The following is a 27,300-nucleotide window of genomic DNA, read 5'->3' on the forward strand; positions in this document are numbered from 1 at the left end:
TTGGGTTTTAAAAGGGGGGTCATTGGTTTCTCTATTAAATTTGACGAAGTATCTAATCAGACTTCCTAGTTTAACTTGTCTCGGTTTGGGGGCAGTTATTTGGCTTGCACAATACAGGAGCCCAGAATACGTATTAAGCCACATTTTATCTGTGCAATGTAAACCTGTATACACCCAAAAAATCCATTTTTTATGGTTTCCGCTATATAATATTATAAAGTGCTTATGTTCCATATCTAAAATATAAACAAAACATTTTGATGCCATAAGCGCTTATTCTCCATCATCAACTCCTAACTTATATCTGATTCGCTGTCTTCCTCGCTCTCTTTGCTCTTTTCTCATGCTGCGTTTTTTTTGCAAGGCGAAGATCGAAAAGCCTTTTTGCTTCTTTTACGTCATGTATAGCATCAACCATTATCAGGTTGCAACATGAAGTTAGTCGCATCTTTGAGAAATGGAGTGTCTTCACTTTTTCTTAAAGCCGAATTGTCACCAGTTTACTTCCGGTCGATTACTCAACAATCTCCGATCATTTTTAACGAAAAACGCGAAACATATTTCAAAATATTGAAAGCAGTGTGTCTATTGTAAGTTTCTTTGAGAGTGTGATTGATAATTTAGAGCGGATGGCCTGTTAAATATCTCGGATTTTAGTAGATTCTTTTGTCTTTTAACGGTTGAGGTTTCCGTCGGACCTCCGGAAGTAAACTGGTGACAATGCAGCTTTAATGTTTTACGCCAATTTCTTCCCCTCCACTTTCTGTTCAGCTCGCAGCTAATCTCTTGATCGCGTTCCTTTAACATTCGTTCCTTTCTTTGCTCCTTTTTTCTTAGATTTTCGGGAGGGAGGGGGGGCACCGAAAATATGGGGGAAGCGTAAGGGGGGTGGGGTGGAAAATTTTGTTCCTCCTGAAGGGGGGTCAACTAAGTTCCCTTTTATCGAAATCCTCACCCCCCCCCCCCCCCTCCCATAAATAAACTTTCGTTAACACAGTACATATATGTAGGGGGTTTCACTGTTTATAAATCGACAACAATATCGGTGTAATATGACAATGGCAATGCGAGCTAAAATAAACTGAAGATTCACACCGTACAAATTGTGCTTTTGTCAAGGGGGTGCTTATTCGAAACTTCGAGGTAGAAGGGGCGCGCTTACTGGGGAAGGGGGGGGTGGGGCTTATTCGAATCATTACGGTATCATCAACTTTAAAGACAGCAAAAAAATCTTTGAATTTTGTACTAAGCCCAAGATTTTATTCCGGCATTACCCTGCTAGCAGAGCTTTTTTCCTGTTCGTTTACATCAGTTCACTTATGCGTATCGCGTTTCTGTTCTTTCGCGTTCCCCAAACGAGAACGCGAAAGAATAGAGACGCGACACGGATAAGTTAACAGATAGAAACAATTAGGTAAAGCTCTGTTAGCAGGGTAGTCCGTCATGGTCCCACTCCCTTGTATATTTTTCAGATATTATACCATCCATAACCAGATAACAATAACGCGTCGCTGTCTCCAAGCATCTGGTAAATTAATAGTGGGATTCCTGTGTGGCCAGGTTACATATTTAGTTTCATTATGGCGGCACTATTGAAAATTTTGTATGTTTAGAAACTTGTAATATGACATTACCTTCCTATGCTTAAACAAGACAGAAGTAAGACGTCTGCCAAATAAAACACGACAGACAAGCTAGGGAAAGCAGTTAAATTAAGGGGGCATGAATTCGAGAGGAGATGGCGAGAGAAAAAGAATACAAAGCGAAAGGGAGAGGACCGACGCATTTCAACTCCTTCTAGGTAAGCTTACCGTAAATGATCTAATAAAAGAATAAACGCCCCCTATCTGAAGAACACATTCTATTTAATGATCGCCCCCCTAATTTTACGAGTTTGTATTGAACTTTACCCTCGTTAAAAAAAAGTTTATTGTATTGTATTATTGTATTGCTCCTCTCTAACAAAACGCCCTAAAACGCCCGCCTTCCCCCTTTTCTCTTTTCCATCTTGGCTTTTTTTGTGTGAGACTTGCTAAATGTAAAAAAAACCCCGCTATAATCTGACTATAATTTAGCGTGATCCTGACTAAAATTAGATTAAAATTAATGCCCCCCTTTATAATAAGCACCTCTTCTGAACACCCCCCGCTCCCCTCCCTCCGAGCTAAAAAAACAAACCACATAGGAATTTCTGTAATATAAATCAAATTCATTTGTGCCATCTAGCATTTTGCTCAACTTCAAGGAATGCTCAGGCTACCGTTTAACCTGATCCTGACTGAGACTAGAACCCCACTGCGTTTGGGTTTGTTATATTGTAAATAGTTTATAATAAACATCCCTATCTATTCAACGCCCCCTATCTATTGAACCCCCCCCCCCCACTTGCTCCAATTCCCCCCCCCCTCCGTTGAGAGACTAAAAGGCTTTGTAAAAAGCATTTTTTATGCCAGCAGCCAAAAAAAGATGTCAACGACAGAATGAACTTCAGGGGATCACTCTGCAAAAAATTCACACCGACACCCTGGATGTCATTAGCAGTAACCAATGCTTTCAGGGAATTTTGTTAGAGGTAGGCATATGGGGTGCACATTTTCATGCAAAGCAATTCTGAGAGAAACTGGCCATTTTTAAAAATTATTTTAGAGCTTATGTGCCATTATGTATTGTTTGATTAATTGGCTGGTTACTAGTCTCTAGAGGATGGCAGTGTTCCAATGGATCAGTCAGACCAAGCTTTTGGAAAGTCATTTTCAGGTACTGTACATTATTTACCTTGTAATTTGAAATTTGTAAAAATTCTAAGTATTCCCTTTCTGTTGTTTTAGAAAGAGATGGGAATGTTAATTTGAAAATCTGATTCATCAATGCTTGTCATACAAAATATCCTTAAGTAGTAACTCATTATCAGGCTATGCACAAAACATGTTTATCATTGAAGTAATGCAATAAAACTTGATTGTTAAAAAGACATTGAACTCAGATGTTCTTTGGAGGCTTATTAGATAGAAGGCAAATGCCCTTTCCATAACCCCTTCTTTTAATAATAAGAGATTGAACCACTGTAGAAATGGCCTGTAACAGAGATTATCTGTTATTATTGTCCAGGTCTAATTGCAGATGCAGAACACTTTCTGACCAGCAAAAATAATTTTGTTCCAAGATGGTACATACAATATGTTTCTATTTGCATTGTGGCAAACTGGTAGAATAGGAAGTTGACATGCAGGGGCAAATAATTTGGATGTAATATTTAGTTTCAGGATGCATTGAGATGCTGCGACATAAAGCCAAGCCTCCACTCTGTCCAATTGACATGCTTGCTGCAGAAGTGATGTCTGACAAACTCCTCACAACTCTCAGTAGTCTGTACCAAGAGAGGGGTATAACAAGACATCTTCTCAACTCCCAGCAAAAGGTGAGGCTTATATATCAATTATAATTCTACTACAAATGATCTTTTACAAAAAAATCTGCTCAGTGTCCTAAAAACGAATTATTATGCACAACTATTCAAAAGTATTGCTCAAAACTCAAAATATAAAGGTGTTTGCAATATTTTTTACAATTAATTCTTGGTTCAATTATTATGGTTGTTTGACGAAAATTCTGAGAATGTTTTAACATTGTTTTGTAGGAAATTGTAAAGACCACTGTCAAGATAATCAGTTCCTTGCTTGCTGAAAGTTCTTTTAATAGGGTGCACTTTTCAAAGTGCTTATCTGCTCATGTAAGTCTACCAAGAATGGAAAACAATGATCCTATCCTAGCTAGTGTGGAGTACTGCATATTCTAAGCATGCGACATGACAGAAAAACATGATGTGACACTTCAAATAAGCCCATTTCACATCGAATAAGGCAGAGAATTTCTCTGAGTACTCAGTAACTTACAGCAAACAAAACACCAAGTGCGACTTTTTTTAAATTGATGTGACTTTTTGTAAAGTGTCATTGAAATTTGACCTTTTTGTCCCTGAGCTGATACACAAGGATTATTATCAAGGAAAAATTATCTTAAAAAGCCAAAATCTGGTTGTATTCACTTTGGCATCACTTTATTTTTGTTTTAAAAATCAGTCCGTAACACAAGGAACCTATAGCCACCGAAAAATTTTTGTCTTTCTCTATCTGAAATTTCGCATTTTCCATGTTTTTCCATCATGTCAAGCAGTGCTTAATAGAACTAATGTTAGTAGTGCTGGTTTTCTACTTAACACAGGGGCACATAGTATACACCAATATGCATGTTGTGTGTACTTCAGAGACTCAGTTTTTTTTGTGACCATGTGGATATGATTGGACAAGTTTGGTCAAATAATTTTATCTAAAGTCTGGAACAATGTTGAAGTTACTTCACAAGAAGTTGCTTGTGGTTTGTTAACAGGACATAATGGTGCCCCTTGAAGTCCTTTATTCTTTGCACATTTCACACACTGTGAGCTTCAACACTTATTTAGCATGGTAAGTTGTCTGTACTTAGTCTCTGTGTAAAAGTCAGGCCCGTACCAGGGGGGTTACAAGGAGTGTGATTGTACCCTACACAACATCGGAAAGTCTACCTAGGTTTGCATTGGACGTGCTATTTGTAGAGAAAACTTTAAAACATAAGTGACAGAAAGGCATTCTAGATTATTCTGAATGTCATAAATCTATAAGTCAAACTTTTTTTTGATAAAAAAATGTCCTGTGGATATACTGCATTGGCATAGCAATCTGTTCTTGTTCTTTTGGTTGTGGTGATATTTTTTATTAGAAAACTCCCCCCCTCCCCCCATGGAAAAATCAGGTCCACTTTTTTGGATTTCACACCCTCTGGAGAAAAAATCCTGGGGACGGTGTGGTGTTAAGGATATCGATGGTGATGGTATTTTAAGGGTGGTAATAGTGATGGTAAGGATGATGGTAATAATGGTGTTAAGGATGGTTATGAGTGTGCAGATGGTGGTTGTAAGGATGGTGGTTATGCTGGTGTGGTTAAGGGTTTGATGGGGATGGCATGGTAAGGATGGTAATAATGGTGTTAAGGATAATAGTAATAATGGTGTCAAGGATGGTGATGGTGGTAAGGATGATGATTAGCGTGGTATTAATGGTGCTGGTGGTGGCAGACATGGTGATGGTGTGGAAAGGATGGTAATGGTGATGGTTAACCACAATTGCAAAAGATAAAAATTAGTTGCATTCCAGTGAGAACCAAAAATCACTTGGGTCGCTTTTGTTCTTGAATCCTGTACTTTTGCCATTTGTAACAGCTGCACACAAGATGACAAAGTTTGTCATAAGATGTCATCAGCCCTCCTGGAAATTGCCCACTGCATCACAGAGCAGGACCAATCTGCACAGATGCATATACTGTCAGGTAAAACTGTTTTATAGTATGTAAGTTTTTTTTTAAGATTTACCACTCTTGGATATTCATTATGTGGGGATCATTATGTGGGAATACCATTCAAGATAAATTATAACTGTGTATGTGTTCTTTGTTATTGTAGATATTGCAGAACTTCATTCTAAATAATTTTAAACTTTCTTTGCTCTCTTCTCTTCCAAGATAATGTGAGCTAATATAATTGAACGACAATGAACCAATGTTTAAATCATAGTACTTTTTTCTAAAGAATACAAAAAAATTCATCAAGTCAGTTAAAAAATAAATTAAACTGATACAAAAGATGCAGTCTCAGTTTGAAATTGACAAGAGATATTCCTCAATCCTAGTTCTTTGTGGAATTCTCCTGTCTCTGGGATATCCTGAGCTTTCAAAACATGTTGACTGTGCAAAGAATGTATTGCAAGAGGTAAGTCCAATATTGATACTGATTCATTTAGTCTAATCTCAATGTAATATAACCAAGTACTGGGGACCCAGGACGTCGTGGAGCCTGGAAGCAGGAGTATGCAGGAAAACAAAAGAAATAGGGGAAGCAGACAGACGTCTTTTTTCCCCTCTTTCTTACTCCCGCTTCCGGTCTCCGCGCCGCCCTGGGTCTCTGAGGATGTGGTAAATATGTCCGTACGCTTTTGTATGCTCCCCTGTCAGGGTCAATCTTACAGTAAGCCATGTACGGAATATGGTCAACCTAACAATCTCTTGATTCTAGCTAATGCAACCTTTTATATCAAAGTGGCAAACTTTCATGCTCTCAGGCAAAATAACAACAACAAAATGCAAGTTAATTAGCGCTTTCTGGTAAGCCAACAAGTTCCTTGTTAGAAAGGGTCTATCGTGATGGGTGTGATCATTTCTATGTTCATTTTGGCATGAATTTGCCACCCAAAAAGTCAGATGATCAGTCCAATCGCCTATTTTGTACTGGTGATGTTCATTTATTTATTATTGTACTGGTGATGTTCATTTATTATCCCAAGTGGGGGGGTAAAGATTTTGATTAAAACTTAGGGAAAAAATTAGCATGCCCCCTTATGCTTCCCCCATATTTTCGGTGCCCCCCCCCCCCCCACCCTCACCCCCGCACCTCGAGAAAACCCAAAGAAAGAATAAGCAAAGGAGGATACGACAATGTCAAAAGAACGCGGAGAAGAGATTAGCTGCTGCAAGCTGGTGATAAAGTGGAGGGGAAGGAATTGGCTGAAAATATAAATTCAGAGTGAAGGCACTCAGTTTCTTAAATGTACGACTAAATCCAGGTTGTCAACCTGATAAAGGTTGATGTTATATGGTTATGGTTATATGGTTGATGACACAGAAGAAGCAAAAAAGCTTTTCGTTCTTCTCCATGCGTGAAAAGCCCAGCACAAGAAAGTAGGAAGACAGCAAATTGATATGAGCGAGGATATTGATGACAAAGAATGAGCGCTTGTGGCATTAGAACGTTTTAATGATTTCGAATATGGAACATAAGTATATAGAGGAAATTATGAAAAAAAATAGGGTAATAAACAGGTTTGCATACCATAGATAAAACGTAGTTTAATATGTATTCTGGACTCCTTGATTTTAAATGCAAAATAACTGCCCCCGAGAATCGTTGAACCAAGAAGTCTGATTTGACACTTGGTCAAATTAGAAGAGACAACACACAAAGAAATCAGTGTCCCCCTTTTTAAAATTCACACACTTTCGACGCCCCCCCCCCCTTTAGACCTCGGAAATTTCTCGAGGCCTCCTGCACAGTATCCTCACGCCCCCCCCCCCCCCTCGGGATAATAAATGATGTTTCCCTAAGACATTTATCTTTTCCTTATAACAGCTATCTCAAGCTATACTGATAGAAGCAGTGACAAAATGTAAGTAAATACTGTCATTGCTTTTGGTCGGTGTTAGTAAATAAAAAAAGCACCAATTATTAATGATATTTTTATGGTCTTTTATTTATGGTGTCTTGCCGTACTGTTGTTTCCATGCATCCCCAGTTTCCATGACGTTTTGCATGGTTTTATTTTCTTTAGGCCCTACTTGCAATGTTGTTATAGTATTAATAGTTTATATGTAATCACTGCCATTGTATTTCCTATTAATTCCATATTGCAATTTTAATTCAAGCATGTTTTGTTTTATTTTGATTTATCCATTTTTAGGCAAATCTGCTTGTAGTGAGAAGATTACTGAAAAGAGGTAATTACTATATACATATATGTCGATTCTGTTGTTGCAATGAGAGAGAAGGTGCTATCTACCATTATTATGACATACAGTGCCATCTTCTTACTCTCCTTAGGCTAGACGTTTTGGAGATTATTCGCTGCATTGACAATGTTCCAAGGTCCAGCCTGATAAAGTTCTTCTCCTCTGCTCTCTATCATCTTCTGTATGACATTCCATCAGGTGTGTTATGTCATTCCATCAGGTGTGTTATGACATTCCATCAGGTGTGTTATGTCATTCCATCAGGTGTGTTATGTCATTCCATCAGGTGTGTTATGACATTCCATCAGGTGTGTTATGACATTCCATCAGGTGTGTTATGACATTCCATCAGGTGTGTTATGACATTCCATCAGGTGTGTTATGACATTCCATCAGGTGTGTTATGACATTCCATCAGGTGTGTTATGACATTCCATCAGGTGTGTTATGACATTCCATCAGGTGTGTTATGACATTCCATCAGGTGTGTTATGTCATTCCATCAGGTGTGTTATGACATTCCATCAGGTGTGTTATGACATTCCATCAGGTGTGTTATGACATTCCATCAGGTGTGTTATGACATTCCATCAGGTGTGTTATGTCATTCCATCAGGTGTGTTATGTCATTCCATTAGGTGTGTTATGACATTCCATCAGGTGTGTTATGACATTCCATCAGGTGTGTTGCGAGTCGGCGCCCAGAGTCGATGTTGAAAATGCTATTTATTTTGATTCCTGATTCAATATATTATTATATTCAGCTGGGTTGCGCGGCTTTCGTTATGTAATTCTAGCTTGATGAAAAATTCAGCTGGGAAGTACTCCCCTACTAAGCAAATTTATTTGAAAAGCAAATTGCCAAGTTTAAAATAACTAACCATAAAATGCATGTTAAGATACCGATGTAATGTAAGTAAACGTTACACATGGTACGAATTTGTTGCATTCTTTGTTGATGTATTTCTCATGTTTTTTTGGTTTATGGAATTATTCCTTGTCGTAGTGTTTGATGTGTGCCAATGGGTTGGTTCCCTGACCAAGTATCGATACGCAACTTTGGATGAAGTTACTCGCACACAGTTGAGTCAGGTAACAGTAAATAGTGTAGACTAGCTAGCACTGGGGATCTTAACTGATAAATTGGTATTCTACGATTTATTATTAAAAGACCATTGTTGTACTCATCTGTACTTTACGAAAAGTATTTTATAAAACGACGTGACTTTTATTATTCTTTAGTTTCTACACGTTTTCGAGCCATCTGCCATACTGGAGGTTATCAAACAAGTGTTTTCTAAGGAAAAGGCAAGTAGAGCTTAAAGTAAAAAAAAATATTTATAGATACTGGACAATCAAAGCATCATCTGAAACACAGGGAAATGTAAGTATTGAACCAGATTGATAACTTTCATATCTTTGCAGTAACTTAACCTTTTGTGCTCAGGTTAATTTTGGGAACTTCTTTTCTCTGATATCTGTGTTCATCGTGAATTCACCAAACGCGAAGACACTTATTGAAGGTAAGGGGATGATGGCCTTTAAAATACACAAATTCTGCCAAAAAGTGCCATCAGAACGCCTTGAACAACATCTTCACCATCATCAACACCCATAACAACAACATCATGACTTTCATCAACACCCTGAATATTATTTTTATCGTCATCAACACCCATGGACATTATCATCATGACCATTACCAACAACCTTTAAATTCTCACCATGATCATTATCGACTCCATTTATTACCAATTACACCCTGAACATCATGTTTATCATCATCAACACCCTGGACACCCATCATTAACATGACCAGGTCATCGTAAAGACCCTCAGCATCCATTACATAAACACCCTCACCATCAACATCCATTTATAACAACCTGCATCATCATTGTATATCTAAATTTTACTCATCCAGGCTGCATGAACTCGATGATAACTGATGCCTTGGCATCTAATGATGAACACATGATCGGTCTGGCATTCCTGGTGATAAGGCAGGCATGTATGGAAGGGCCCCACGTGTTCAAGCCTTATTCCATGTGGTTCAACACCTTGTTCAATGATCCATCCATGTCTGGTCTCTCCAACAAGAGGGCTGTGCAGTTCTTTTTCAATTTCCTGACAAAACTTGTACCTTATGACCCTGTTGAATACCTCAAGGTAACAATGGCTTATTAAAAAAGAGCAACAATTCAAAACTATATATAAGGCAGATGCAATAATTCGTTAAAAAGAATATATACCATTTCTTTCAGTATTCACAAATGGAAGTTTATGCTATTCCCCCCCCAGATCAGATCGACCGCTCGATTGGAAAGGATTAAAAATTATGTTTGATTTTTTCAAATTCTTAAAAACAAGTACCCTTGAAAAGAACAGATTTACGTGATTTCTTTATTTGTACATACCATTTATTGACACAGAGAGAACCCCTAACCCTGACCCTAATTGTATCCCTTACCCTTAACGTAATTTCTCCTAGACCTTACGAATCTTACCCAGATCCACGATACCCACAAATAACAAGGGCATCTAGTGTGTCTACTACAAAACTGAGTGGGTTTAGTCGGTAGGGTGGATTTGCTATTCATCACTAATAAAAAGTAATGAAACATTCATTCTCTAAACTTTGTATACTCTAACCGCAACACCTTTTTGTCCTTTTTATCAGAGGGTATTGACTTTTTCGTTCGAATGACGGGCTAACGCTCGAAACGTCAGTTAAACCACTCTGTCTTCACAGAAGCGTAAAACGTACCATTTAAACCAACAAACCAACCATTTATCCCTTGTGTTGATTTGTTTCCCTGAAACCATCACGCCTACACAGACTACTGTACCTTATTATTCTACAGCTTGTCTGTTGAATGAGTCATTCCATGGCATTTCCTTTGTATATTTCAGGTCCATGTGATCAAAGCCCCTCATATTCCTGCTAATCTACGCTCACACCTCATGGACTACACCGATCTTGCCAAAACCAGACTAATGGACCTCAAGGTTTCTATTTCTATTCATTTTATCATGAGATATCGACAAATATATAACAAACAACTACAAAATAAAGTGTGTTATGAGGGTCAGGCAAGCCGACCTTATATCCAAAAGAGGCCGACCCTTATGCACTAATTAGTGCTATTAATACTGAATTAGTGAATAAAACAGTGCTTCATAGAAGGAAGCTCAGAATATTGACAGGATTTTGTTCATATAGCTCTGCATTTAGGACAGGCAGTTTTTCCGACAGTAGCCCTGTCGAGTCAGTGCTAGGTCTTCAGGTTGATCTGAGATGGTTGATCTATAGAAGCTAGCTATCTACCATTAGGCGCTTAGTCAGGTATGGGGATCAGACTTCACCTGTCAGGTGACAAAGAGTGACATAGAGTATAGTGCCAATGCAAGATAGAATGTTTAACCTAAAAGAATTAATGTGAAACTAATGTTGCTTATTGTGTTTGTATTAAAATACAATCATAAAATTAATTTGTGTTATTGAGTTGAAGATCTCATTTTTTAGGAACCAATTGAGCTGTCAGAAACTGATAGTTCTGCATCAAGCAACAAAGATGGCGAAGAAAAGGCAAGAGACATGTTTTGTCCCCTGAGATACAGACAGATTTATTTGTTTGCCTTTGAATAACCTTTGTACCACTAATTTTGGCAGTAAACAGATAAATAACACCCCAAAGTATCATCATTGTAAAAATATACTTGTGCAATTATTGACATTATCTGGTTCTGGGGTGAATTTGCTTGTTTTTACTTGTACCTCTTCCAAAATTTTTGAGATTATATTACCTCATTGTCTGTATATAGATTTTGTCACTTATAGTTAGTTGGGACTGCTAGGGATACCTTACGTCCATTAGTTGCAATGTTTAGATCTCTATTCGTAAAATATACGAATCTCTTTGCAGCAACAGGAACAATCATACCACGAAGTTGAGCGAGTTATCGGCCAGTTTAGCAAGACTGGTAAAGTACCAGCTAGTGTGATGGAGGCCAGGTAAGCAAGACTGGTAAAGTACCAGCTAGTGTGATGGAGGCCAGGTAAGCAACACTGTTAGAGTACCAGCTAGTGTGATGGAGGCCTGGTAAGCAAGACTGGTAAAGTACCAGCTAGTGTGATGAAGGCCAGGTAAGCAAGACTGGTAAAGTACCAGCTAGTGTGATGAAGGCCAGGTAAGCAAGACTGGTAAAGTACCAGCTAGTGTGATGGAGGCCAGATCGGCAAGAATGGTAGAGTACCAGCTAGTTTGGTGGAGGCCAGGTAAGCAATACTGGTAAAGTACAAGCTAGTGTGATGAAGGCCAGGTAAGGAAGACTGGTAAAGTACCAGCTAGTGTGATGAAGGCCAGGTAAGCAAGACTGGTAAAGTACAAGCTAGTGTGATGGAGGCCAGTAGGCAATACTGGTAGAGTACCAGCTAGTGTGATGGAGGCCAGGTAAGCAAGACTGGTAAAGTACAAGCTAGTGTGATGGGGGCCAGGTAAGCAAGACTGGTAAAATACCAGCTAGTGTGATGAAGGCCAGGTAAGCAACACTAATAAAGTACAAGCTAGTGTGATGGAGGCCAGTAGGCAATACTGGTAGAGTACCAGCTAGTGTGATGGAGGCCAGGTAAGCAAGACTGGTAAAGTACAAGCTAGTGTGATGGAGGCCAGGTAAGCAAGACTGGTAGAGTACCAGTTAGTTTGATGGACGTCAGGTAAGCAAGACTGGTAAACTTGAGATATATCACTCAGCCAATTCCTTGCTATTCTTTACAATTAAAATTACAACGATTTATTTTCCAGCAAACTCTAAAATAGCTATCCAGTTGCCTGTTAACCACCCCAGTTACTTCCTTGAATAAGTCAATGGAAAAATGGCATTCTGATTCGCATTCCTCGGTTTCCTCATAATAACTTTTGCTTTTATCATTTTTAGTATCTTCCGCAAACCTTACTTCATTGGACGCTTCCTTCCAGCACTCCTGCTCCCACGAAAGGTCTCTCTCTCTGTTTGACCATATTAACCATATTGAATTATGTGATATATTCACTTAAGTCTTCGCCGTCCTAAGTTAAATTCCTGATATATACCGCTCCCAAGAATGGTCTGGAATTTCTCTCTTTGTTTGGCAATGTGACTGCGCACAACTCCCCTACACACACCACCCTTTCCTCCCTTGGCCAAATCCTGGCTAGGCGCCTGCACTTTTTTTCTCTTGATCTGATTTAACAATGTTCTTTTTTTCCGAGTTGGTCCTTGACCCACTCACGCACTTCCGAATTTTTCTCGGATTTTTTTTTAAACTTTACAATATCCCTCAGCTAGTAAATTTCGTGTAAACAAGATATAGTGAGGTCTTTGCGTCCTTATTTGTTTACTCCACAAAATTCATTGTGGCCAAGGTAGTGCAAGTCACATCAGAACGTGATAAATCGAGCGAAAAAAGGGAGAGACAAAGAAAAGTCAAAGAGCGATTATTTAGATGATTTATAAAGTAGTTTTCCAAAGTACATAGGTTGGCATTGTATACTCATGCAAGTTTGTAATATAGGTGCCAGATACTCCTGACATCCGGGAGAAGCTTATAAGCACACTCAGCAGGTCAGTCATGATTATTTTTTTTTTCAACTTTATTGAGTCAACAGCAGTACTTAACCACAAAAAATTCTGATACAAGTTTCCGAAGCTACCGAATACAGTTGTAACAACCTTTATCTTAATATTGGTGTGCTAATTCAGCAATAAGAAGGGATATGAATTGAATTGGCCGAGACAACAGGCATAATGAAATACATATACAGTAGGAATTGAACTCTGGAGTGAGTTCAGTTATCAGGTGTTTGAGTAAGTGGGGTCAAATAAACATTTATATATAAGATATTCTTTATCCATAAATGCCTGATGGATTTGGGGGAGGTTTGAGTACGGACACCATCATAGATAATAAGACAGTACTACTTAATGGAATGAAGGATATATTATTGTGAATTGATCTAAAGATCAGAAGCGCTGAATTACTTAAAATGTATGAAAAACTCTTGAAGATTCGGTAGACCTACGGTCCTCCTCTATAAAACCCTTAATTAAGCACGGCCAAAACAACCTTTGCGCATTTGTTAGTCTTTTTGTCTAAATGAATGACCCAAGCATGCTATCTTACTCTTAAAGAATGTCAATCAACCACTCCTTTGCTTTTGTTTATCATTGAAAAGACTGCGGTTTATTCGCAAGAAAACTTCAAAATAACAATCTACGATAAAGTCCGATACGTTATTGATGATATTTGATTGAAAATATCTAGGGTACTCGTTTGAATTAGCCGATGGAAATGGATGTTTTGAGTCACTCGGCGTTGAGCGGGAGATTGGCGGCATGATTGGCCATCTTAAAAGTTTTTGTTTTCATATTCTTAGAGCTAACAAAATCCCTAACAGTATGTTGGCTGCATATCACAAGGCCTGCAGAAAGCTCGCTCAGGAACATGATATTCAAGGTAATGTAGAAAAATAACAGTGACAATTTTGAACCCCGCTTCGAAATTTTATTAAAGCTTTTCAGATCTTTTTACGACACCAGAGGTAGTTGCTAGGGTCGAAACCCCTTCCCGCTCTTCTCTCCTAGTGGATCTTTCTTAATGCCTTACCCTAACACTATGAGAAGTAATGCCGTACTTTACACTACATACAAATATTTGTGTTCTCAATCAAAATGTCCAGGTCATTTCTACTCAGAGCCCAATAGTGCTAGACAATGGGGGAAAATATGTTTCTTGCTTAGACTAATATAGCGCTATGGCAATTCCAGGGAATGATTCTGATGAGGACAGTCAGCTAAGCTGTTTTGACAAACTGTCCAAGAGTCTCTCACGTCTTCCTGGTATTGTACTACCACAAGGACTATCCGCAGCGACAGGTACAAACAATACTAACAATGGAATTAATAATAACAATACTTTCAATGCTAACAACACTACTAAATATTGACAGCACCATTAACACTATTACTCCAGACTAATTTCAGCACAGGATTCTTATAAGCCTTTGAAATTCTTGAAATGCCTAGAAATTAAAAGGTTGATTTTATTATTTCCCTTCAAAGTCCTTGAAAGTGGTTCAGTTTGCTCAGTTTGCATTTGAAACTTTAAAACTGATCTTCCAGTACAATTTGTCAGTCTCCACTTTGGTTAGGCACAGTTGTCAGTCATGGTTACATCGCAGTTTAACAAAAAGACAATAGTAATTCATTAAAGATAGTAACTAGTTTTCGCGCTTTTCAGGTAGAGTCTCCTCCCATCTGTCGCTTGTTGCTGGTTACGTGATGAAGGTGTTTACCAACAACGAGCCTGTTTCACTCCCGTCCACGACACCAGTGGTCATAGACCCTTACGCTCCCTGTGTTGACAGCCGATGCCTCAAAGTGAGTTAACCGTGGTGTAAACTTTTTATTCACAAAAATATTTTTTTGGGTCGCCAATTACACATGATGTGCTAAAGCTCCGTGCAAACTGCGCCAGCATTGCTGGCGAATTCTTGCCCGACTGCCCACAAGACAAAGGAAATATCAAAAAGTCCATTTCCCATTTTGACATTTCCATTGTCCTATAGTCAGTCAAGCGAAAATTCGCCAGCAATGCTGGCAGGTGCTGGCGCAGTTTTTACGGGGCTTAACATGTGATTCTCTAAAGGTAGTGGATGCCATGTTGAACGCGTTTTGTAGAACGATGGCAGCAGTAAGACGCAGTCAACAGATGGGAACAGACAAGTGAGTGTTCTCCTCCGAGTCATCTTATTTCTCCTTACAATCTCCTCCCTCCCCCCAACCTATTTGTTTTTTCTTTAGCTGCTCCTGATCGTCAACCTCTTCCTTATACTCTTTCGCCCCATCCCCCCTCTTATTTCCCTCTTTACTGCTCCTGCTCTCCCGCCCTCCTGTTTATCCAGCATCTTACCCATTCTTCTGTAGCTGTGTAAGTCTTATTAGTCGGGCCCAACTCTCTTCGCGTTCTCCACATTCTATGCTCTTCCCCTCCTTATCCCCTTCATCCTCTGTCTCCCCCTGCTCTTCTCTTCTTTTCCTCCACTTCCTTATTACTCCCCCTGCTCTTCTCTTCTTTTCCTCCACTTCCTTATTACTCCCCCTGTTCTTCTATCCTCCTCCTCATCTTCCTTATTACAGGGCTTCTGGAATTACGCGGAAAAAAAAACTCAAAACTACGCGGGATTCTTTGCTAAATTACGCGGAAAATCTATCATTACGCGCTAAATTACGCGGGATTTTGCAATACATGTTTCTTTAAAAACCAAAATTTTGCAGGATTCTTTACTGAATTACGCGCTAAATTACATGGAAAACCAACTGTTACGCCCAAACTACATTTTGTACCGAAGGAAAGCACGAAATAACTTAAAAAGGTTAATTTTTTGCGCGAAAATATCTTAGGCGAGTTTTCATTGGCTTCTAGCCACCAGCCAATTAAAAAAGGTGTTTTATTGTTAGTCTTAGGCCTTCGCGGTTTAGCAAAGAACGCCTAGTCATTTTATCTGTTTTCGAAATTTATCGCACTTTTACGGAGATTATCTCTCTTTTTTTTACAAGAAATAGGGGTAAGAACCATAAAAGAACACATCAGCTTTGCACTTAAAAGTTTTGTCTTTCAAAATTTAGCCAAATTACGCGGGATTACGCGGAAATTTGTGGTTTACGCGGAGAAAGCCAAAGCGGAAGCGCGTAATTCCAGAAGCCCTGTTGTTACTCCCCCTGCCCTTCTCTCCTCCTCATCTTCCTTATTACTGCCCCTGCCCTTCTCTCCTCCTCCTCATCTTCCTTATTACTCCCCCTGCCCTCTCCTCTCCTCCTCCTCCTTGTGACTCCCACTGCCCTTTTCTCTTCCCCCTCCCCCTCTTTGTGACTCCCCCTGTTCTCCTCTCCTCCTCCTCCTCTTCCTTGTGACTCTTCTTGCCCTCCTCTCCTCCTCCGTCCCTTAGTGACTCCTCCTGCCCTCCTCCCCCCCTCCTCCTCCTTGTGACTCCCCCTCTCCTCCTCCTCCTCTTCCTTGTGACTCCCCCTGCCCTCCTCTCCCCCTCCTCCTCCTCCTTGTGACTCCCCCTGTCCTTCTCTCCTCCTCCGTCCCCTTGTGACTCCCCCTGCCCTTCTCTCCTCCTCCGTCCCCTTGTGACTCTCCCTTCCCTTCTCTACTCCTCCGTCCCCTTGTGACTCCCCCTGCCCTTCTCTCCCCCTCCTCCTCCTTGTGACTCCCCTTGCCCTTCTCTCCCCCTCCTCCCCCTTGTGACTCCCCCTGCCCTTCTCTTCTCCTCTTCCTAGTGACTCCCCCTTTCCCTTCTCTCCCCCTCCTCCTCCTTGTGACTCCCCCTGCCCTTCTCTCCCCCTCCTCCCCCCTTGTGACTCCCCCTGCCCTTCTCTCCCCCTCCTCCTCCTTGTGACTCCCCCTGCCCTTCTCTCCCCCTCCTCCTCCTTGTGACTCTCCCTGCCCTTCTCTCCTCTTCCTTGTGACTCCCCCTGCCCTTCTCTCCCCCTCCTCTTCCTTGTGACTCCCCCTGCCATTCTCTCCCCCTCCTCCTCCTCCTTGTGACTCCCCCTGCCCTTCTCTCCCCCTCCTCCTCTTTGTGACTCCCCCTGCCCTTCTCTCCTCCTCTGTCCCCTTGTGACTCCCCCTGCCCTTTTCTCCCCCCCTCCTCCTTGTGACTCCCCCTGCCCTTCTCTCCTCCTCCTCTTTCTTGTGACTCCCCCTGCCCTTCTCTCCTCCTCTTCTTCCTTGTGACTCTCCCTGCCCTTCTCTCCCCCTCCTCCTCTTTGTGACTCCCCCTGCCCTTCTCTTCTCCTCTTCCTAGTGACTCCCCCTTTCCCTTCTCTCCCCCTCCTCCTCCTTGTGACTCCCCCTGCCCTTCTCTCCCCCTCCTCCCCCTTGTGACTCCCCCTGCCCTTCTCTCCCCCTCCTCCTCCTTGTGACTCCCCCTGCCCTTCTCTCCCCCTCCTCCTCCTTGTGACTCTCCCTGCCCTTCTCTCCTCTTCCTTGTGACTCCCCCTGCCCTTCTCTCCCCCTCCTCTTCCTTGTGAGTCCCCCTGCCATTCTCTCCCCCTCCTCCTCCTCCTTGTGACTCCCCCTGCCCTTCTCTCCCCCTCCTCCTCTTTGTGACTCCCCCTGCCCTTCTCTCCTCCTCTGTCCCCTTGTGACTCCCCCTGCCCTTTTCTCCCCCCCCTCCTCCTTGTGACTCCCCCTGCCCTTCTCTCCTCCTCTTTCTTGTGACTCCCCCTGCCCTTCTCTCCTCCTCTTCTTCCTTGTGACTCCCCCTGCCCTTCTCTCCCCCTCCTCCTCTTTGTGACTCCCCCTGTTCTCCTCTCCTCCTCCTCCTCTTCCTTGTGACTCTCCCTGCCCTCCTCTCCTCCTCCGTCCCCTTGTGACTCCCCCTGCCCTTCTCTCCCCCTCCTCCTCCTTGTGACTCCCCCTGCCCTTCTCTCCCCCTCCTCCGCCTTGTGACTCCCCCTGCCCTTCTCTCCTCCTCCTCCTCTTCCTTGTGACTCCCCCTGCCCTTTTCTCCCCCTCTTCCTCCTTGTGACTCCCCCTGTCCTTCTCTTCCCCTCCTTCTCCTTGTGACTCCCCCTGCCCTTCTCTCCTCCTCCTCTTCCTTGTGACTCCCCTTGCCCTTCTCTCCTCCTCCTCTTCCTTGTGACTCCCCTTGCCCTTCTCTCCTCCTCCTCCTCCTTGGGACTCCCCCTGCCCTTCTCTCCTCCTACGTCCCCTTGTGACTCCCCCTGCCCTTCTCTCCTCCTCCATCCCCTTGTGACTCTCCCTGCCCTTCTCTACTCCTCCATCCCCTTGTGACTCCCCCTGCCCTTCTCTCCTCTTCCTCTTCCTTGTGACTCCTCCTGCCCTTCTCTCCTCCTCTTCCTTGTGACTCCCCCTGCCCTCTCCTCCTCCTCTTTGTGACTCTCCCTGCCCTTCTCTCCTCCTCCTCCTCTTCCGTGTGACTCCCACTTCCCTTCTCTCCTCCTCCTCTTCCTGAGACAACCCTCAAGTCAATCTCCTCGAGTTTTATATTTGAAATTAATGTTTTACTTGTTCTTCCTATGAAGGTTCAGCTGGTCGTCTCAGTTTGTCTCCATGGTAGCTGGATTCCCTACTCTACACGCTTCACTTTGCTACAGGCTTTGGACTCTGCTATGCACCCATGTAAGAATTCAAGACCATACAGTTATCAGATAGTCATAGGTAGAAAGTGAAAGTGTAACACTTTCGTTTCATTTCCGTAGCGTTTCGTTTCCAATATAGATTTTTATCATGAAATTTGTAGTGTGCTCACTTTATTTTGCTTTATTTTCGTATTGCGCGGAAGTATAAAATGGCGGCGTGATTGTCGGCGTGATTTTTTGTACATAAAAATTAACTCTCTTTGGTCGCACCGCGACGCGGAAGTGTTACCCTTTTATGAGTCCATTTTAATTAAGCAAACCCAAAAGGGGCCGGTTGTAAGACATTGCTGGGGTTAGATAATGCATGTCAGGAAGAAAACGTTGCTAGCTATAGGATTGAATAAGTTGTCTTGCATGTCAGGATGGTACGTTGTTAGCTATAGGATTGAATAAGTTGTCTTGCATGTCAGGATGGTACGTTGTTAGCTATAGGATTGAATAAGTTGTCTTGCATGTCAGGGTGGTACGTTGTTAGCTATAGGATTGGATAAGTTGTCTTGCATGTCAGGATGGTACGTTGTTAGCTATAGGATTGAATAAGTTGTCTTGCATGTCAGGATGGTACGTTGCTAGCTATAGGATTGAATAAGTTGTCTTGCATGTCAGGATGGTACGTTGCTAACTATAGGATTGAATAAGTTGTCTTGCATGTCAGGATGGTACGTTGCTAGCTATAGGATTGAATAAGTTGTCTTGCATGTCAGGATGGTACGTTGCTAGCTATAGGATTGGATAAGTTGTTTTGCATGTCAGGATGGTACGTTGCTAGCTATAGGTTTGAATAAGTTGTCTTGCATGTCAGGATGGTACGTTGTTAGCTATAGGATTGGATAAGTTGTCTTGCATGTCAGGATGGTACGTTGCTAGCTATAGGATTGAATAAGTTGTCTTGCATGTCAGGATGGTACGTTGCTAGCTATAGGATTGGATAAGTTGTTTTGCATGTCAGGATGGTACGTTGCTAGCTATAGGTATGAATAAGTTGTCTTGCATGTCAGGATGGTACGTTGTTAGCTATAGGATTGGATAAGTTGTCTTGCATGTCAGGATGGTACGTTGCTAGCTATAGGATTGAATAAGTTGTCTTGCATGTCAGGATTGTACGTTGCTAGCTATAGGATTTAATAAGTTGTCTTGCATGTCAGGATGGTACGTTGTTAGCCATAGGATTGGATAAGTTGTCTTGCATGTCAGGATGGTACGTTGCTAGCTATAGGATTGAATGGGTTGTCTTGCATGTCAGGATGGTACGTTGTTAGCTATAGGATTGAATAAGTTGTCTTGCATGTCAGGGTGGTACGTTGTTAGCTATAGGATTGGATAAGTTGTCTTGCATGTCAGGATGGTACGTTGTTAGCTATAGGATTGAATAAGTTGTCTTGCATGTCAGGATGGTACGTTGCTAGCTATAGGATTGAATAAGTTGTCTTGCATGTCAGGATGGTACGTTGCTAACTATAGGATTGAATAAGTTGTCTTGCATGTCAGGATGGTACGTTGCTAGCTATAGGATTGAATAAGTTGTCTTGCATGTCAGGATGGTACGTTGCTAGCTATAGGATTGGATAAGTTGTTTTGCATGTCAGGATGGTACGTTGCTAGCTATAGGTTTGAATAAGTTGTCTTGCATGTCAGGATGGTACGTTGTTAGCTATAGGATTGGATAAGTTGTCTTGCATGTCAGGATGGTACGTTGCTAGCTATAGGATTGAATAAGTTGTCTTGCATGTCAGGATGGTACGTTGCTAGCTATAGGATTGGATAAGTTGTCTTCCATGTCAGGATGGTACGTTGTTAGCTATAGGATTGAATAAGTTGTCTTGCATGTCAGGATGGTACGTTGTTAGCTATGGGATTGAATAAGTTGTCTTGCATGTCAGGATGGTACGTTGTTAGCTATAGGATTGAATAAGTTGTCTTGCATGTCAGGATGGTACGTTGTTAGCTATAGGATTGAATAAGTTGTCTTGCATGTCAGAATGGTACGTTGTTAGCTATAGGATTGAATAAGTTGTCTTGCATGTCAGGATGGTACGTTGTTAGCTATAGGATTGGATAAGTTGTCTTGCATGTCAGGATGGTACGTTGCTAGCTATAGGATTGAATAAGTTGTCTTGCATGTCAGGATTGTACGTTGCTAGCTATAGGATTTAATAAGTTGTCTTGCATGTCAGGATGGTACGTTGTTAGCTATAGGATTGGATAAGTTGTCTTGCATGTCAGGATGGTACGTTGCTAGCTATAGGATTGAATAAGTTGTCTTGCATGTCAGGATTGTACGTTGCTAGCTATAGGATTTAATAAGTTGTCTTGCATGTCAGGATGGTACGTTGTTAGCCATAGGATTGGATAAGTTGTCTTGCATGTCAGGATGGTACGTTGCTAGCTATAGGATTGAATGGGTTGTCTTGCATGTCAGGATGGTACGTTGTTAGCTATAGGATTGAATAAGTTGTCTTGCATGTCAGGGTGGTACGTTGTTAGCTATAGGATTGGATAAGTTGTCTTGCATGTCAGGATGGTACGTTGTTAGCTATAGGATTGAATAAGTTGTCTTGCATGTCAGGATGGTACGTTGTTAGCTATAGGATTGAATAAGTTGTCTTGCATGTCAGGGTGGTACGTTGTTAGCTATAGGATTGGATAAGTTGTCTTGCATGTCAGGATGGTACGTTGTTAGCTATAGGATTGAATAAGTTGTCTTGCATGTCAGGATGGTACGTTGCTAGCTATAGGATTGAATAAGTTGTCTTGCATGTCAGGATGGTACGTTGCTAACTATAGGATTGAATAAGTTGTCTTGCATGTCAGGATGGTACGTTGCTAGCTATAGGATTGAATAAGTTGTCTTGCATGTCAGGATGGTACGTTGCTAGCTATAGGATTGGATAAGTTGTTTTGCATGTCAGGATGGTACGTTGCTAGCTATAGGTTTGAATAAGTTGTCTTGCATGTCAGGATGGTACGTTGTTAGCTATAGGATTGGATAAGTTGTCTTGCATGTCAGGATGGTACGTTGCTAGCTATAGGATTGAATAAGTTGTCTTGCATGTCAGGATGGTACGTTGCTAGCTATAGGATTGGATAAGTTGTCTTCCATGTCAGGATGGTACGTTGTTAGCTATAGGATTGAATAAGTTGTCTTGCATGTCAGGATGGTACGTTGTTAGCTATGGGATTGAATAAGTTGTCTTGCATGTCAGGATGGTACGTTGTTAGCTATAGGATTGAATAAGTTGTCTTGCATGTCAGGATGGTACGTTGTTAGCTATAGGATTGAATAAGTTGTCTTGCATGTCAGAATGGTACGTTGTTAGCTATAGGATTGAATAAGTTGTCTTGCATGTCAGGATGGTACGTTGTTAGCTATAGGATTGGATAAGTTGTCTTGCATGTCAGGATGGTGCGTTGCTAGCTATAGGATTGAATAAGTTGTCTTGCATGTCAGGATTGTACGTTGCTAGCTATAGGATTTAATAAGTTGTCTTGCATGTCAGGATGGTACGTTGTTAGCTATAGGATTGGATAAGTTGTCTTGCATGTCAGGATGGTACGTTGTTAGCTATAGGATTGAATAAGTTGTCTTGCATGTCAGGATGGTACGTTGCTAGCTTTAGGATTGGATAAGGTGTCTTGCATGTCAGGATGGTACGTTGCTAGCTATAGGATTGAATGAGTTGTCTTGCATGTCAGGATGGTACGTTGTTAGCTATAGGATTGAATGAGTTGTCTTGCATGTCAGGATGGTACGTTGTTAGCTATAGGATTGAATAAGTTGTCTTGCATGTCAGGATGGTACGTTGCTAGCTATAGGATTGAATAAGTTGTCTTGCATGTCAGGATGGTACGTTGCTAGCTATAGGATTGGATAAGTTGTCTTCCATGTCAGGATGGTACGTTGTTAGCTATAGGATTGAATAAGTTGTCTTGCATGTCAGGATGGTACGTTGTTAGCTATGGGATTGAATAAGTTGTCTTGCATGTCAGAATGGTACGTTGTTAGCTATAGGATTGAATAAGTTGTCTTGCATGTCAGGATGGTACGTTGTTAGCTATGGGATTGAATAAGTTGTCTTGCATGTCAGAATGGTACGTTGTTAGCTATAGGATTGAATAAGTTGTCTTGCATGTCAGAATGGTACGTTGCTAGCTATAGGATTGAATGGGTTGTCTTGCATGTCAGGATGGTACGTTGTTAGCTATAGGATTGAATAAGTTGTCTTGCATGTCAGGGTGGTACGTTGTTAGCTATAGGATTGGATAAGTTGTCTTGCATGTCAGGATGGTACGTTGTTAGCTATAGGATTGAATAAGTTGTCTTGCATGTCAGGATGGTACGTTGCTAGCTATAGGATTGAATAAGTTGTCTTGCATGTCAGGATGGTACGTTGCTAACTATAGGATTGAATAAGTTGTCTTGCATGTCAGGATGGTACGTTGCTAGCTATAGGATTGAATAAGTTGTCTTGCATGTCAGGATGGTACGTTGCTAGCTATAGGATTGGATAAGTTGTTTTGCATGTCAGGATGGTACGTTGCTAGCTATAGGTTTGAATAAGTTGTCTTGCATGTCAGGATGGTACGTTGTTAGCTATAGGATTGGATAAGTTGTCTTGCATGTCAGGATGGTACGTTGCTAGCTATAGGATTGAATAAGTTGTCTTGCATGTCAGGATGGTACGTTGCTAGCTATAGGATTGGATAAGTTGTTTTGCATGTCAGGATGGTACGTTGCTAGCTATAGGTTTGAATAAGTTGTCTTGCATGTCAGGATGGTACGTTGTTAGCTATAGGATTGGATAAGTTGTCTTGCATGTCAGGATGGTACGTTGTTAGCTATAGGATTCGATAAGTTGTCTTGCATGTCAGGATTGTACGTTGTTAGCTATAGGATTGGATAAGTTGTCTTGCTGCATGTCAGGATGGTACGTTGCTAGCTATAGGATTGAATAAGTTGTCTTGCATGTCAGGATGGTACGTTGTTAGCTATAGGATTGAATAAGTTGTCTTGCATGTCAGGATGGTACGTTGATAGCTATAGGATTGAATAAGTTGTCTTGCATGTCAGGATGGTACGTTGTTAGCTATAGGATTGAATAAGTTGTCTTGCATGTCAGGATGGTACGTTGTTAGCTATAGGATTGAATAAGTTGTCTTGCATGTCAGTATGGTACGTTGTTAGCTATAGGATTGAATAAGTTGTCTTGCATGTCAGGATGGTACGTTGTTAGCTATAGGATTGGATAAGTTGTCTTGCATGTCAGGATGGTACGTTGCTAGCTATAGGATTGAATAAGTTGTCTTGCATGTCAGGATTGTACGTTGCTAGCTATAGGATTTAATAAGTTGTCTTGCATGTCAGGATGGTACGTTGTTAGCTATAGGATTGGATAAGTTGTCTTGCATGTCAGGATGGTACGTTGTTAGCTATAGGATTGAATAAGTTGTCTTGCATGTCAGGATGGTACGTTGTTAGCTATAGGATTGGATAAGTTGTCTTGCATGTCAGAATGGTACGTTGCTAGCTATAGGTTTGAATAAGTTGTCTTGCATGTCAGGATGGTACGTTGCTAGCTATAGGATTGAATAAGTTGTCTTGCATGTCAGGATGGTACGTTGCTAGCTATAGGATTGAATAAGTTGTCTTGCATGTCAGCATGGTACGTTGTTAGCTATAGGATTGAATAAGTTGTCTTGCATGTCAGGATGGTACGTTGCTAGCTATAGGATTGAATAAGTTGTCTTGCATGTCAGGATGGTACGTTGCTAGCTATAGGATTGAATAAGTTGTCTTGCATGTCAGGGTGGTACGTTGCTAGCTATAGGATTGGATAAGTTGTCTTGCATGTCAGGATGGTACGTTGTTAGCTATAGGATTTAATAAGTTGTCTTGCATGTCAGGATGGTAAGTTGTTAGCTATAGGATTGGATAAGTTGTCTTGCATGTCAGGATGGTACGTTGTTAGCTATAGGATTGGATAAGTTGTCTTGCTGCATGTCAGGATGGTACGTTCCTAGCTATAGGATTGAATAAGTTGTCTTGCATGTCAGGATGGTACGTTGTTAGCTATAGGATTGAATAAGTTGTCTTGCATGTCAGGATGGTACGTTGATAGCTATAGGATTGAATAAGTTGTCTTGCATGTCAGGATGGTAAGTTGTTAGCTATAGGATTGGATAAGTTGTCTTGCATGTCAGGATGGTACGTTGTTAGCTATAGGATTGGATAAGTTGTCTTGCTGCATGTCAGGATGGTACGTTGCTAGCTATAGGATTGAATAAGTTGTCTTGCATGTCAGGATGGTACGTTGTTAGCTATAGGATTGAATAAGTTGTCTTGCATGTCAGGATGGTACGTTGCTAGCTATAGGATTGGATAAGTTGTCTTCCATGTCAGGATGGTACGTTGTTAGCTATAGGATTGAATAAGTTGTCTTGCATGTCAGGATGGTACGTTGTTAGCTATGGGATTGAATAAGTTGTCTTGCATGTCAGAATGGTACGTTGTTAGCTATAGGATTGAATAAGTTGTCTTGCATGTCAGGATGGTACGTTGTTAGCTATGGGATTGAATAAGTTGTCTTGCATGTCAGAATGGTACGTTGTTAGCTATAGGATTGAATAAGTTGTCTTGCATGTCAGAATGGTACGTTGCTAGCTATAGGATTGAATGGGTTGTCTTGCATGTCAGGATGGTACGTTGTTAGCTATAGGATTGAATAAGTTGTCTTGCATGTCAGGATGGTACGTTGTTAGCTATAGGATTGGATAAGTTGTCTTGCATGTCAGAATGGTACGTTGCTAGCTATAGGATTGAATAAGTTGTCTTGCATGTCAGGGTGGTACGTTGTTAGCTATAGGATTGAATAAGTTGTCTTGCATGTCAGGATGGTACGTTGTTAGCTATAGGATTGGATAAGTTGTCTTGCATGTCAGAATGGTACGTTGCTAGCTATAGGTTTGAATAAGTTGTCTTGCATGTCAGGATGGTACGTTGCTAGCTATAGGATTGAATAAGTTGTCTTGCATGTCAGGATGGTACGTTGCTAGCTATAGGATTGAATAAGTTGTCTTGCAAGTCAGGATGGTACGTTTTTAGCTATAGGATTGAATAAGTTGTCTTGCATGTCAGGATGGTAAGTTGTTAGCTATAGGATTGGATAAGTTGTCTTGCATGTCAGGATGGTACGTTGTTAGCTATAGGATTGGATAAGTTGTCTTGCTGCATGTCAGGATGGTACGTTGCTAGCTATAGGATTGAATAAGTTGTCTTGCATGTCAGGATGGTACGTTGTTAGCTATAGGATTGAATAAGTTGTCTTGCATGTCAGGATGGTACGTTGCTAGCTATAGGATTGGATAAGTTGTCTTCCATGTCAGGATGGTACGTTGTTAGCTATAGGATTGAATAAGTTGTCTTGCATGTCAGGATGGTACGTTGTTAGCTATGGGATTGAATAAGTTGTCTTGCATGTCAGAATGGTACGTTGTTAGCTATAGGATTGAATAAGTTGTCTTGCATGTCAGGATGGTACGTTGTTAGCTATGGGATTGAATAAGTTGTCTTGCATGTCAGAATGGTACGTTGTTAGCTATAGGATTGAATAAGTTGTCTTGCATGTCAGAATGGTACGTTGCTAGCTATAGGATTGAATGGGTTGTCTTGCATGTCAGGATGGTACGTTGTTAGCTATAGGATTGAATAAGTTGTCTTGCATGTCAGGATGGTACGTTGCTAGCTATAGGATTGGATAAGGTGTCTTGCATGTCAGGATGGTACGTTGCTAGCTATAGGATTGAATGAGTTGTCTTGCATGTCAGGATGGTACGTTGTTAGCTATAGGATTGAATGAGTTGTCTTGCATGTCAGGATGGTACGTTGTTAGCTATAGGATTGAATAAGTTGTCTTGCATGTCAGGATGGTACGTTGCTAGCTATAGGATTGAATAAGTTGTCTTGCATGTCAGGATGGTACGTTGCTAGCTATAGGTTTGAATAACTTGTTTTGCATGTCAGGATGGTACGTTGCTAGCTATAGGATTGAATAAGTTGTCTTGCATGTCAGGATGGTACGTTGTTAGCTATAGGATTGAATAAGTTGTCTTGCATGTCAGGATGGTACGTTGCTAGCTATAGAATTGAATAAGTTGTCTTGCATGTCAGAATGGTACGTTGCTAGCTATAGGATTGAATAAGTTGTCTTGCATGTCAGGATGGTATGTTGTTAGCTATAGGATTGAATAAGTTGTCTTGCATGTCAGGATGGTACGTTGTTAGCTATAGGTTTGAATAAGTTGTCTTGCATGTCAGGATGGTACGTTGTTAGCTATAGGTTTGAATAAGTTGTCTTGCATGTCAGGATGGTACGTTGCTAGCTATAGGATTGAATAAGTTGTCTTGCATGTCAGGATGGTACGTTGCTAGCTATAGAATTGAATAAGTTGTCTTGCATGTCAGAATGGTACGTTGCTAGCTATAGGATTGAATAAGTTGTCTTG

General features: G+C 41.1%; 1 protein-coding gene across 6 annotated transcripts in view; it reads left to right on the forward strand.

Moving 5' to 3' along the window:
• The first annotated feature begins 1,534 nt into the window (after window positions 1-1,534).
• The window catches only part of LOC5512233 (Fanconi anemia group A protein), a 46,034-nt gene continuing 20,268 nt past the window's right edge, over window positions 1,535-27,300 (forward strand). For 2 of the 6 annotated variants that reach the window (XM_048721013.1, XM_048721015.1), the window contains exons 1-25: window positions 1,535-1,801; window positions 2,454-2,572; window positions 2,694-2,757; window positions 3,258-3,418; window positions 3,638-3,730; window positions 4,387-4,463; window positions 5,255-5,361; window positions 5,721-5,800; window positions 7,214-7,250; window positions 7,542-7,578; window positions 7,682-7,788; window positions 8,597-8,682; window positions 8,833-8,898; window positions 9,038-9,113; window positions 9,515-9,759; window positions 10,504-10,599; window positions 11,117-11,179; window positions 11,517-11,605; window positions 12,529-12,589; window positions 13,145-13,194; window positions 14,007-14,086; window positions 14,398-14,505; window positions 14,870-15,009; window positions 15,278-15,354; window positions 18,685-18,781. In XM_048721013.1, the coding sequence (XP_048576970.1) occupies window positions 1,723-1,801; window positions 2,454-2,572; window positions 2,694-2,757; window positions 3,258-3,418; window positions 3,638-3,730; window positions 4,387-4,463; window positions 5,255-5,361; window positions 5,721-5,800; window positions 7,214-7,250; window positions 7,542-7,578; window positions 7,682-7,788; window positions 8,597-8,682; window positions 8,833-8,898; window positions 9,038-9,113; window positions 9,515-9,759; window positions 10,504-10,599; window positions 11,117-11,179; window positions 11,517-11,605; window positions 12,529-12,589; window positions 13,145-13,194; window positions 14,007-14,086; window positions 14,398-14,505; window positions 14,870-15,009; window positions 15,278-15,354; window positions 18,685-18,781 (2,295 nt within the window). In that variant the 5' untranslated portion in view covers window positions 1,535-1,722. Of the gene's footprint in view, window positions 1,802-2,453; window positions 2,573-2,693; window positions 2,758-3,257; window positions 3,419-3,637; window positions 3,731-4,386; window positions 4,464-5,254; window positions 5,362-5,720; window positions 5,801-7,213; window positions 7,251-7,541; window positions 7,579-7,681; window positions 7,789-7,914; window positions 7,921-8,025; window positions 8,097-8,201; window positions 8,207-8,596; window positions 8,683-8,832; window positions 8,899-9,037; window positions 9,114-9,514; window positions 9,760-10,503; window positions 10,600-11,116; window positions 11,180-11,516; window positions 11,606-12,528; window positions 12,590-13,144; window positions 13,195-14,006; window positions 14,087-14,397; window positions 14,506-14,869; window positions 15,010-15,277; window positions 15,355-18,684; window positions 18,782-27,300 lie in introns of those variants that run through there. The other 4 variants (XM_048721014.1, XM_048721017.1, XM_048721016.1 and 1 more) reach the window with 4 other exon arrangements.

This window comes from Nematostella vectensis, chromosome 13, assembly GCF_932526225.1.
Source record: "Nematostella vectensis chromosome 13, jaNemVect1.1, whole genome shotgun sequence".
In the NCBI taxonomy this organism is placed as follows: Eukaryota; Metazoa; Cnidaria; class Anthozoa; order Actiniaria; family Edwardsiidae; genus Nematostella; species Nematostella vectensis.